This window comes from Pan paniscus, chromosome 12 (genome assembly GCF_029289425.2).
Source record: "Pan paniscus chromosome 12, NHGRI_mPanPan1-v2.0_pri, whole genome shotgun sequence".
Taxonomy (NCBI): Eukaryota; Metazoa; Chordata; class Mammalia; order Primates; family Hominidae; genus Pan; species Pan paniscus.
Window position 1 is genome coordinate 56,182,110 of NC_073261.2, and position 13,219 is coordinate 56,195,328.

The following is a 13,219-nucleotide window of genomic DNA, read 5'->3' on the forward strand; positions in this document are numbered from 1 at the left end:
GGTTCAATTCCCATGAAAGTGCAGCACATGCAATTGTTTCTGTTAATGGTACTACCATTGAAGGTCATGTTGTGAAATGCTATTGGGGCAAAGAAACTCTTGATATGATAAATCCCGTGCAACAGGTGAGAGGGTTCTTAACTTTGAGAAGTAATTGTTGGGCTAATAATGTTATTTTAAGGTGAAGATTGTTGATAATCCTTGTTAATAAGTTTCTAGCTAAAATGATAGTATATAAGGGCTCTTCCTACATGTATTGTAGTTCCAGAATGGTGTTTCATGGATTGCAGTGGTGACATGATGAATGTGACCGCCTCAATTGACTCATGCTCACACAGTGGATTTTAAAATGCTCCGAGAAACCTAAAAGGGTATTACATCTTTTTTTAATACTTGGTAGATTTATTCACATACCATTTGGAGAACTCACAAGCATGCTTGACTCAACTGAAACAAAAATAAAGCTGTAAATATAGTTATGGCCTTGGCATTTTTCTTCCAGATTTTGCTGCCTTTTTTTTTCCAGGCAGCTTTAGTGGTTCAAACTTGATTCCACAAAGATTTCTATGAGGAAACTGTAAATGGAGCACAGAGATGGGAGTAAGCAAATCCTAAACTATATAAGTGTCTTAAGTAAGCTGAATATAGAAATAACTAATCACATCTTCCCTATCTAAAGGAAACAATCACGTAGATAGTATACCAAACACTTAAACATTCTACTAAGTTTAACATTTATTACTAGGGTATCAACTGATGCCTTCCAAAAACTATGCCATTCAGAGTATCACATAGAGTTACAGCAGTATAACCTCACTTGTTTTGTTTTGTTTTGTTTTTAGCAGTCAACTCTTGTTTATCCTGTCATTTTAATTGTAATGATGGCCCTGTGTGTTTTGGCTAAGAATTTGTGGTATCAGCATATTAGGATTGTATATATATAGTTAACTTCAAGTAATACTAAATTTTATTTAATAGCAGAATCAAATTGGATATCCCCAACCTTATGGCCAGTGGGGCCAGTGGTATGGAAATGCACAACAAATTGGCCAGTATATGCCTAATGGTTGGCAAGTTCCTGCATATGGAATGTATGGCCAGGCATGGAACCAGCAAGGATTTAAGTAAGCATATCTTATCTCTTCCTTTACTAACCTTTGAAAATGTCTAAAGAAATTTTAAGTAGGAAGAAATTTTAAGAATTAGTGGATAATAGGGCCTCTTATGTAAAGCGTAACTATAGCCTTGAAAGAATTTAAAATTGTTTTTTAGTAAGAAAATAAGAGCTTAATAGTTGTTAAGCTTTTCACATGACTAATGGTCACTGAGCCATTCTTATATACACTGAGTTTGATGCTAGTTGTTGTATTCATTATGCTTTTTTCTGTACAAAGGTTTTTTTCAATGTGCATTGTTATATTGCAAGCTTCCTTATACACCCTGAATTACACTGTTTTACTTACATTTCTGAAAAACACACTGGAAATAAAAATACTTGAGAGGTTAAAAAGGAGTTTAGTGGGCTGGGCGTGGTGGTTCCTGCCTGTAATCCCAGCATTTTGGGAGGCTGAAGTGGGTGGATCACTTGAGGCCAGGAGTTTGCGACCAGCCTGGCCAACATGGCGAAACCCCACCTCTGCTAAAAATACAAAAATTAGCCAGGTGTAGTGGTGCACACCAGTAGTTCCAGCTATTTGGGAGGCTGAGGCAGGAGAATCACTTGAACCTGGGAGGCGGAGGTTGCAGTGAGCTGAGACTACACCACTGCACTCCAGCCTGGGCAACAGAGCAAGACTCTGTCTCAAAAAAAAAAAGGATTTTGTGGTCGGGCATGGTGGCTCATGCCTATAATCCTAGCACTTTGGAAGGCCAAGGCAGGCGGATCACTTGAGTCCAGGAGTTTAAGATCAGCCTGGGCAACATGGCGAAATCTCATCTCTACAAAAGGTACAAAAAAAATTAGCCAGTCATGGTGGTTGCGTGCCTATAATCCCAGATGTTCAGGAGACTGAGGTAGGAGAATCGCTTGAGCCTGGGGAGACGTAGGTTGCAGTGAGCTGAGATCATACCACTGTACTCCAGCCTGGGTGACACAATGAAAACCTGTCTCAAAAAAAAAAAAAAGAAAAGAAAAGAAAATCTTGTAATGTTATGAATTTTTATGAGCTTTCATATGCTAATAATTGTTTTGATTTCTTCTTTGAGTAGTATAATGTTCTTTTTTCGTTATAGGGAACCTACCTGACTCTTTCAGGTAGTGGTTTCCTCAGCAAATATGTTCAACCAAGATATAGAGATGAGATGGATAGCTTTCTTTTCCAAGAATGGGGTTAGGGTTTTCTATATTCAAAGGAGATGAATGTTGATAAGTTCAGGGTATTTTCTTAGCTTTAATTTCTAACAAAATTAAACTGTCCAAATTAAACGTACAGGGATGCTTGTTTTTAAGAGAAAAAAACTTTAGTAAAAGATTTCATTTTCCCTAGCATAAATTATTCTATTTGGGATTAAGAAAAAGTATGTTTCCCATTTCCCATATTTGTTCTTGTTGTTTGTTCTTGCCAATACTTTATTTTAATCAGTGGATTTCCTCTCCCCTCTGCTTCTTTCACATTCTCCACCAGTCAGACACAGTCTTCTGCACCATGGATGGGACCAAATTATGGAGTGCAACCGCCTCAAGGGCAAAATGGCAGCATGTTGCCCAATCAGCCTTCTGGGTATCGAGTGGCAGGGTATGAAACCCAGTGAAAAAGGACTCCAGAATCTAAAGCCAGTGGCTTGAGGCTACAGGGAGTGTAGTAAAGCCGTTGTTTACTTAAAGATTTATCAAATCAGTCAGTGCAAATGTCAGATACAATGTATTTATTTAAAAGATTCATTTTTAATCATGAAATTACTTATCATCCACATTGTTTTAAAAAGAAACAAGATGCTGGATGTCTGCCAATTTTTGCCTTCATTACCTTTTTTGATAAAGTTTCTCAGATCCTTGTTTCAAACACAAATGCAGGGATTGCTGCCACTTTTTAACTATTAAGAGGCAGAAAATTGCACAATGTTGAACTTTTTTCCACTGAAGTAGTGTGCAGTTCTAGTTTGCATTCCTGATATGATTTAAAACATGTAATATAAAGATGTTAAAAAAAAAAACCAAAACTGTGCAGAGTCTAGAAGTTCTTTGTCATCTTCAGCTTGTGCACAATTCTGTTTTAGGTTTAAAAAAGGCATTGTTTGAGCTGTCCCATCTCCACTGTTTTCCCTTTGGGGTTTTTTAATATAAATTATTAGTTTACATCATTTTTGTATCTACATCTTTTTTCACAAATTTGTCTTGCCTTATTAAAGTTCTGTAAAATATACTTAAATGGAAAAAATGATGTTCATTTAGATTGAAAACTTTTCTCAGATGGATTGATAATTGCATTCATCTTGTGTTTTATATGAGAAGGTGCCTCAAGAATTTCCTGTTGGATTTGTTTAAAAGGATTTTTATCTTTCGTGATAAACTTTGCTGTGTACCAGGAACTATAAAAACAAAAACTTGTTACTAAAGAAAATATCTGAAATGTGATAAGTTCTTATGCCATGTTAATTTCATGTGTCAACTTCAACATTTACATGTATTATTTCATTATGTAAAATGTTTTAGCAATTTAATATTTTGCACAGTTAGCAAACTTTGTATGTCATTTCCTTCAAGGCATCATGCAGAGTTGACATGAGATTTATAAGGTTTTAAGTTGTTTGCATGTGAAAATCAAATACATACTTTGGTAGTCTTTGAATACAAAGTCATCTGCTCTTGTTTTTCAAGAATTTTGAGACACAAAGTTGTATGTAAAGGAATATATTAATTTGCCGTTTTCTAGGTAGATTTGCTCAAAAAGAGTGAATCAACTTAATATGTACAAATGATAGCTGTGAAACTGTAGAATATCTTTGTGTCAGGCTTGGAGTTCATTGTGACCTCCAAATTTTGCCTGAAGGACCAGCTGGGCAAAGCATCTTTTAAATGTTCAGAGGCCAAAAGATAAACAAAAAAAAAACCTTAAAATCCTACCTCTTTAAACAGCCTTCAAATAAGAGAATCCTCAGTGCAATCATTATTTTGATTCTTTTGGTACCTGTTTTCCTGGAGTTCCCGATTTTATTATTTTGGGGTGGCTCCAAGCATTAAGAGGTTTAATCTTTGATGGCATTGTTCTAGTTTTGAAATTTCTAGTATGAAATTTTCAGAGTCTCTTAGAAGACTTGTGTGGGAAGTTTCACTTTGTTTTCAGTGAAGATCACAAACCTCCTTCTTCCTTGACTCAAGAGGAAAGGTCCCAGTATACATATTTGAATGGTTAATGGTTTTCAAGACCTTCAGGGAGCTCCCTGCATTTTACCTAGAAACAGAAAAGGCCTGCAAAATCTTAAGTTTCCTGGCCTGCATTTCCCGGGTAGGGGCAAATGACTCCAAGCTGGTCTCTAAGCCAATACCCTTGTAAACCAGAGCCCAGGAAAGACAGCTCGAGTGTATAATTCTCTGGAGCTCAATTCTATGCAGTTGTGCTGATATTTCATTAAGTCACTGTGTATTTTTAAGTGTTGATACATTAAAAGTCGCTTTATGGAAGATGAGTAAATTTTTTAAATACTTGGAAATTTTATTTCCTTGTTAACTTCTACAGATCAGGGCATGCAACCAAAAGCAGCTTAAATGAAATATTTTAAAATAAAATATCAGGAAGCTATTTTTAGATTTCTTCTGGCTTATGTTTCTACTTTAGGACCCTCATTGTTCTCTTATTAAAAACAATTATTTCCTGTGCATCTCATGGACTGCAGGGTAAATTATTTGGGCATAAATAATTTAAATAGTTTTCTTTCATTTTGACTATCTCCAGTAATAACAGTTTTTATTATCCAGCATATTGGCTTATTGCACAAATCTTAAAATGTACATTGACTACTTTTTGAGAAGAAAGTGGTATCAGTACTCATGATGAAAAGGTTACTACTGAACAAATTCACATTTCAGGAACACCTCTATCTTTGGTTTAATTCTTACTCTTAGTTTTTCAGTCTAAAAATCATACTGGTATTAGTATCAGGTAAGGAAATTAAAGTTTTTAAAATGGTTTCATTCTCTGCAATATGCAAAATTTAGATTTTACTTTCTGGTACTGTAAAGAACCTGAAGTGATTTACACTTAATGGGTGATTAATCCAGTATTCTTTACCCTGAATGTTTGGATATTAAAGTTCCTTTATGTTTTCTATAACCTGTGGGATCTTCTTGCAGTGATTATTGTGTGTGAGATTTTTTTTTCTTTTTGGTCTATCCATATTGTTATATTCACTCAGGTATTTTTTTTTTAATCTTATTCCAGAATCAGTGGTTTATATTGGGTTACTGTTTAACACCAAATGGAATTGGCATTCTGCAGATTTAATTAATTATGAAACCAGGGTCTCATTTTCCTTGCTGATACTTGTTGAAAATGAGATTCACATTCTAGTCTTTATTTTCCTCCTGTTTTGTCCCTGTGCTTGTACATCTTCCTTTTATTTGTGTGTTATAGTTCCATTTCATTTGAGAAGGCAGTTGGTAAGAACTAGATTGCATGTACAAAGACAGGTTTACTAAGTGCTGTACAGTGGTCCTGAGGTTACAGTTGAATTAGAAAAACAAAATGTACTTACAGGAAATAAGAAAGCAAACCTTTCAAATGAGAGTGATGATTTCTTTAAAAAAAATCAGTTTTTTTCTCTCTTAAATAATGTTATTTCACGAAATCATCAATCTTAAGCATGAGCAGGGATAAACAACTCCTAGAAGGAACTCAATTCATTCTTCCTGGATTTTCTCTGTTATTAAATCACAAAAATGATAGTCCCCAATCGTTTCTTTATAGGAGGTTATTACATTTCATTACAGTCACTGCATTTTGACTGTTGTGTTTAGAATTTGAATGTACATCCAAAATGATGAGTTTCAATTTAAGAGCCTTAATAAAATGTGTGAGTGTGTCTCAATTGAATAGGTTTTTGTACCTTCATTTGAAGACCGTAATTCATATTCATATGAATTAACCAAACAGGAAATTCATATGTATTATATGTATTCATATGTATTAACCAAACAGGAAAACAACAGGTGTCAATGGTAGCAGGTTTTTGTAAACCTTTTTTTTTTTTGAGATCATGTCTCACTATTGTCCCCCAGGCTGGAATGCAATGGCGTGATCTCGGCTCACTGCAACCTCCCCCTCCTGGGTTCAAGCCATTCTCTTGCCTCAGCCTCCTGAGTAGCTGGGATTGCAGGCTCCTGCCACCATGCCTGGCTAACTTTTGTGTTTGCAGTACAGACGGGGTCTCACAATATTGGCCAGGCTGGTCTTGAACTCCTGATCTCAGGTGATCCACTTGTCTTGACCTCCCAAAGTGCTGGGATTACAGGTGTGAGCCACCACGACCAGCCTTTTAAAAAAAAAAAAAAAACAGGCTTAATTCACTTTATTGTTCGTGTATAAAAACCCTTTTTTTGTTGTTTGTTTTTTTTTTGAGACGAAGTCTCTCTGTTGCCCAGGCTGGAGTGCGGTGGCACACTCTCAGCTCACTGCAGCCTCTGCCTCCTGGGTTCAAGTGATTCTCCTGCCTCAGCCTCCCGAGTAGCTAGGACTACAGGCATGTGCCACCTTACCCAGCTGAATTTTTGTATTTTTAGTAGAGATAGGGTTTTGCCATGTTGAACAGGCTGGTCTGAAACTCCTGACCTCAGATGATCCACCTGCCTCAGCCTCCTAAAGTGCTGGGATTACAGGAGTGAGCCACTGCGCCCAGCCAATGGTAGCATTTCTTGAGTGTCTTACAGTTATTTGAAATTTCTGCTCACTCAAATGGCTGTTTGCAGCACTAGCCTCAGAGATAAGATATTCCCAAGATTGCCAGTAATTAATTACACTGTGGCTCCTAAAGTTGGAGGGTGAAGTTACTGAGATAGTAAATTCAACTTTAAAAAGGAAAAAGCAAACTTTACTAGGTGATGCTGTTCAGAAAACAGAGATTAAGCACAATTTTGTATACTGGATAAATGAGATCCTTAGCTATTTATCCTTGTTCAGCTCTAGAATGCCAACAGCCAGACATGCCCACCAGGCAGGATGTTGGAGGATCCTTCTGTTGTAAAACTAAGTGACTCTTGAGAGACAACAGTTACTGACATTTAAGAGCACCCACCGAAAACGCCAACTGGCCACCATTCCCTCTACAGCCAGTCAATAAGGCCTGCCCATGTGCACAAATCTTCCAGACAGGTTTTTAGTGCTTCACTTTTACATAGGGATGGGAAAATAGCACTAGAAATTTGAGGAAAACTTTGATTGTGAAAGGTGGCTCTAAACAAAAAGCAACTCTCAATCAGAAAATTTCCAGGAGCTGGAATGTCCCCAGATAAAAGAAGATGTTGTATTCAAGAAATGATGGCCAGGCTCGGTGGCTCACGCCTGTAATCCCAGCACTTTGGGAGGCCGAGGCAAGCGGATCACCTGAGGTCGGGAGTTCAAGACCAACCTGGCCAACATGGTGAAACCCTGTCTCTACTAAAAATACAAAACTAGGCAGGGCACAGTGGCTCACGCCTGTAATCCTAGCACTTTGGGAGGCCGAGGCGGGTGGGTCACCTGAGGTCAGGAGTTCGAGACCAGCCTGCCCAACATGGTGAGACCCCATCTCTACTAAAAATACAAAAAATCCCAGCTACTCAGGCGGCTGAGGTGGGAGAATTGCTTGAACCTGGGAGACAGAGGTTGCAATGAGCCAAGATAGCGCCACTGCACTCCAGCCTGGGCAACAGAGCGAGACTCTGTCTCAAAAAAAAAAAAAAATTAGCCAAGTATGGTGGTGCATGTCTGTAATCCCAACTACTCAGGAGGCTGAGGCAGGAGAATCACTTGAACCTGGGAGGCAGATGTTGCAGGGAGCCAAGATCGCACCACTGCACTCCAGCCTGGGTAACGAGCGAAACTCTGTCTCCAACAAACAAAACACAAAATTCACTGGGCGTGGTGGCACAAGCCTGTAATCCCAGCTACTCAAGAGGCTGAGGCAGGAGAATCGCTTGAACCTAGGAGGCAGTGGTTGTAGTGAGCCAAGATGGCACCACTGCACTCCAGCCTGGGCAAAGCGAGACTGTCTCAAAAAACAAACCAACAAACAAAAAGAAATTAGGAAGCCAGACACAGTGACTCAGGCCTGTAATCCCAGCAATTTGGGAGGCCAAGGTGGGAGGATTGCTTGAGCCCAGGAGTTTGAAACCAGCCTGGGCAACATAGCAAGACCTCATGCCTACAAAAAATGAAATTAGGGCCTGGGTGCGGTGGCTCAAACCTGTAATCCCAGCATTTTGGGACAGCGAGGCAGGTAGATCACCTGAGGTCAGAAAATCGAGACCAACCTGGTCAACATGGCAAAACTCTGTCTCTACTAAAAATACAAAAATTATCTGGGCATGGTGGCACATTCCTGTAATCCCAGCTACACAAGAATCACTTTAACTCAGGATGCTGAGGGTGCCGAGAGCAGAGATCATCCCATTGCATTCAAGCCTGGGCAACAGAGTGAGACTCTGTCTCAAAAATAAATAAATAAATAAATAAATAAATAAATAAATAAATAAATAAAATATGGCAGGGCACTGTGGCTCACTCCTGTAATCTCAGCACTTTGGAAGGCTGAGGCGGGTGGATCACCCACTTGAAGCCAGGAGTCCAAGACCAGCCTGACCAACATGGGGAAATCCTGTCTCTACTAAAAATACAAAAGTTAGCCAGGTGTGGTGGCACGTGCCTGTAATCCCAACTATTCAGGAGGCTGAGGCATGAGAATCGCTTGAACCCAGGAGGCGGAGGTTGCAGTGAGCTAAGATCGTGCTACCGTGCTCCAGCCTGGGTGATAGAGCAAGACCCTGTCTCAAAAAACAAACAAAAAACAATTAGCAGGATAGTAGTAAAATACCAGAAAAAGAAATTTAAAATATGAATGAAATCAGTGAGAATATTAAAAGACAAGAAACAGTTTTAGAACAGAAATCAAAAGTGAAGGGAAAAAATTAAGTTGGCTCAATACAGGAGGTTTAATAACCAACTAACAGGAATCCCAGGAAAAGAACTGAGAAAATAGAGCGGGTAGAATGTACTGTATTTTTTTGAGAGAGAGTCTTGCTCTTGCTCTGTTGCCCAGGCTGAAGTGCAGTGGCGCGATCTCGGTTCACTGTAACCTCCACCTCCTGGGTTCAAGCGATTCTCCTGCCCCAGCCTCCTGAGTAGTTGGGACTACAGCTGTAGTATTGGTATTGGGAGGCATTCGTGCCCCATTTGGCTAAAATGACAAAACCGTTGTACTGGTTGACAAAAAAGGGGGCTACCTGGGATTGGGATGATAAAGCTAAGGCAGCCTTTCTGGCAGCCATGTGGGCTATTCAATAAGCACAGGCCCTACAAGTGATTGACTAGGGGAGCCATTTAAACTCTTCCTGCCTTGGCCTCCTAAAGTATGGGGGTTATAGGCCTGCCACCACGCCGAGCTAATTTTTGTATTTTTCATAGAGACCGGTTTTCACCATATTGGCCAGGCTGGTCTCGAACTCTTGACCTCAGGTGATTCGCCTGCCTCAGCCTCCCCAAGGGCCTGGATTACAGTCATGAGTCACCATTTCCGGCCTAGAATTTATTTTATTTTATTTTATTTATTTTTATTTATTTATTTTATTTATTTATTTATTTATTTTTTTGAGGCAGAGTGTTGCTGTCTCCCCCAGGCTGGAATGCAGTGGCGCGATCTCGGCTCACTGCAAGCTCCGCACCCCGGGTTCATGCCATTCTCCTCCTCAGCCTCCCCAGTAGCTGGGACTACAGGCACCGGCCACCACACCTGGCTAATTTTTTGTATTTTTCATAGAGACGGGATTTCACCGTGTTAGCCAGGATGGTCTGGATCTCCTGACCTCGTGATCCACCCGCCTCGGCCTCCCAAAGTGCTGGGATTACAGGCGTGAGCCACCGTGCCTGGCCGACACCAGACAATATTCTAAAAGTTACCAAATGGAGGCCGGGTGCGGTGGCTCACACCTGTAATCCCAGCACTTTGGGAGGCCGAGGCGGGTGGATCACGAGGTCAGGAGATCGAGACTATCCTCGCCAACATGGTGAAACCCCGTCTCTACTAAAAATACAAAAAATTAGCCGGGCATGGTGGCTGACGCCTGTAGTCCCAGCTACTCGGGAGGCTGAGGCAGGAGAATGGTGTGAACCCGGGAGGCGGAGCTTACAGTGAGCAGAGATCTCGCCACTGCACTCCAGCCTGGGCAATGGAGTGAGACTCCATCTCAAAAAAAATAAATAAGTAAAAATAAAGTTACCAAATGGAAAAGGATTGAAATTAATATTAGCCTTAGATTCTCAAGCCAGGCGCAGTGGCTCAGGCCTATAACTCCCACGCTTTAGGAGGCCAAGGCAGAAAGAGTTTAAATGGTGCCCCTAGTCAATCACTTGTAGGGCCTGTGCTTATTGAATAGCCCACATGGCTGCCAGAAAGGCTGTCTTAGCTTTATCATCCCAATCCCAGGTAGCCCCCTTTTTTGTCAACTAGTACAACGGTTTTGTCATTTGAGCCAAATGGGGCATGAACGCCCGCCAATACCCCAGCAGGCCCACAAAGGTCTGCAGCTGCCTCACCATGGTGGGCTGGGATATGTCTGAATTTTGTCTACGATGGCCTCTGGTATGACTTTTGTCTTACCCGACCAGATAACTCCCAAGAATTTGGCAGACAACCCAGGCCCTTGGACCTTGGATTCATTGACAGCCCAACCTCATGCTGCCAAATGTTGTTGCAAGAGGGGCACCACAGCTTCTAAATCTGCAGGAGAATCAGAGGTTAACATAGTATCATCAATGTAATGGAATAGGCGGATCCCCTTTGGAAATTTCCAGGCGGCTAAATCCGTAGCAACGAGACCATGACATATGGTGGGACTATGCACGTAGCCCTGTGGCAACACTGTGAAAGTCCATTGTTGCCCTTCCCATGTGAAGCCAAACTGTTCCTGGCTCTCTGGAGCGATATCATCTGAAAAGAATGCATTAGCCAAATCCACTGCGTAATGGTACTGTCCCACTTCCATCGTCAGGTGGTCCATCAAATCCGTGATAGACGGGACTGCTGCATGTAAAGGGGCTGTTACTTTATTTAGTTCTTGATAGTCCACTGTCATCTACAAAGTCCCAACAGGCCTTTTGACTGGCCATACCAGAGAATTGTAGGGGCTGTGGGTGCCATGCACTATCTGCACCTCCTCTACCTTTTTTTTTTTTTTTTTTTTTGAGACAGAGTCTCGCTCTGTTGCCCAGGCTGGAGTGCAGTAGCGCGATCTTGGCTCACTGCATGCTCTGCCTCCTAGGTTCACGCCATTCACCTGCCTCAGCCTCCCGAGTAGCTGGGACTGCGGCGCGTGCCACCACACCTGGCTAATTTTTTGTATTTTTAGTAGAGACGGGGTTTCACCGTGTTAGCCAGGATGGTCTTAATCTCCTGACCTCGTGATCCGCCTGCCTTGGCCTCCCAAAGTGCTGGGATTACAGGCATGAGCCACCGAGCCCGGCCATCCTCTAGCTTCTTAATAGTCTCAGTTATCTCCGTATGCCCTCCTGGCAAGTGGTATTGACAAGCGGAGGTAACCCATCGGGGTTGTGGCAGAACCTGGGCAGGTGATGCATATGTCCCCATAGTACCAGCTTTCCTACATGTACGCGGAGTCTGAATTCTCTGGCTGTGGTGTGTAAGTTAAGACCGTGCAAAATATCCATCCCCAGAATGTATTCCAGTATGGGAGAGATATACACAGTGTATAAATGGGAAGCCAAGCAGCCAATGCCGAGGTGCAAAGATACAGGTTTTACTTTCACTGACTGGCCTCTATAACCATCTATGTATGCAGCCTTGCCTAAAAACTTATCCCGTTTCCCATAGACGAGGCTATAATCTGCGTCAGTACCTACCAGCACCAACACCTGCTGTACATTGGTGGGGTACCAGTGGATTGCCAATTCCACATGTGGCCTCTGATCTCTGGTGTCCTGCCAAGCCGGGCACCTTGGCCAGTTCCCTAATCAAACACAAAAGGCTTTATTCTCCCACCCATCTGCAAGTAATCCTTGAGCTGGAGTGTCCAGCAGGACTGGGTTGAGCAGCATCATCCTGCCCTGTCTTGGGCATTTTCCGGAATTGCTGCTCCGGGGACAATTGCTTCCACAAAGTTAACAGCACTTCATTGGATTGCCTGTCAATTTTCTCTCAAGCAACCCCAGCCAATATCAGATCAATTCACATCTGCATGGGGGTCACCTGCTGGGGCCACTTTTTGTCCTGTGGGGTGGCTCCCTGTGGGAGGGATACCTTCCCCTTCTTTATAGCACAGACTCCCTGCTCCCACTGCTGGCTTTCTGCTTCCCCAAGGGCTGCCATGGCAGTATCACCTTATGTATGGTAGTCACCTTATGCCCAATGTATGGAGAAGGACAACGACCAGAGAGCCAAAACCACTCGGAGATGCAGAGCCCAACACAAGGTCCCTCATGTGGGAGGTAAAGCGTTCATCATCTGGCCCTTGGGTATTCAAATCAAACATAGCCTGCCACATACCCATCTTCCGAATTACCTCCACCAGCTCTGCATATGATTGCCATTTACTCACAGTTTTTGATAATTCTCTGGCATCGTTCCACCCTGTCCACATGGCTGCCATCAGCCATTCAATCAGGATATGGTCACCTTTCCCTTGTGCCAACTGCCTGCTCACCTGCAACCGCTGATGGAGGGAGAGGTGAGCTGTGACAGAAGCCAGCTTTTCCATCTCAGCAGTGGAACCGGAAATGCTGTCAGCTCCTTTGTCCCAGAAGCAGAGCATCCAGGCAGGTAGGGGCTTCCGCTACTTACCTAACTCCCACAACTCAGTGGGGGTGTAGGCACTATATGAAGTGTGCTCCACCACGGTAGGGGGTCCCTGGGCCCACCCTTGGGGCCCAAGTGGCTGTTCATGCTCTATTTTCTGGCAGACCACAGGGTGAGCCTGCAGCAGGGGTTCTTCCTCCTCGGTATCAGATGGAATGGGAGTCTCTGGCCAGGAAGGCAGGCTCAAGCCTGCACTTACGGCAGTTACCCATTCTCATTCCAA

General features: G+C 42.3%; 1 protein-coding gene across 16 annotated transcripts in view; it reads left to right on the plus strand.

Moving 5' to 3' along the window:
• TIA1 (TIA1 cytotoxic granule associated RNA binding protein) overlaps positions 1–6,024 on the plus strand; it is a 40,448-nt gene extending 34,424 nt beyond the window's left edge. For 11 of the 16 annotated variants that reach the window (XM_008956349.6, XM_008956352.6, XM_003830938.7 and 8 more), the window contains 3 exons: positions 2–125; positions 979–1,124; positions 2,625–6,024. In XM_008956349.6, the coding sequence (XP_008954597.1) occupies positions 2–125; positions 979–1,124; positions 2,625–2,751 (397 nt within the window). In that variant the 3' untranslated portion in view covers positions 2,752–6,024. Of the gene's footprint in view, position 1; positions 126–262; positions 372–978; positions 1,125–2,624 lie in introns of those variants that run through there. The other 5 variants (XM_008956350.6, XM_008956351.6, XM_024927743.4 and 2 more) reach the window with 2 other exon arrangements.
• The last annotated feature ends 7,195 nt before the right edge of the window (positions 6,025–13,219 follow it).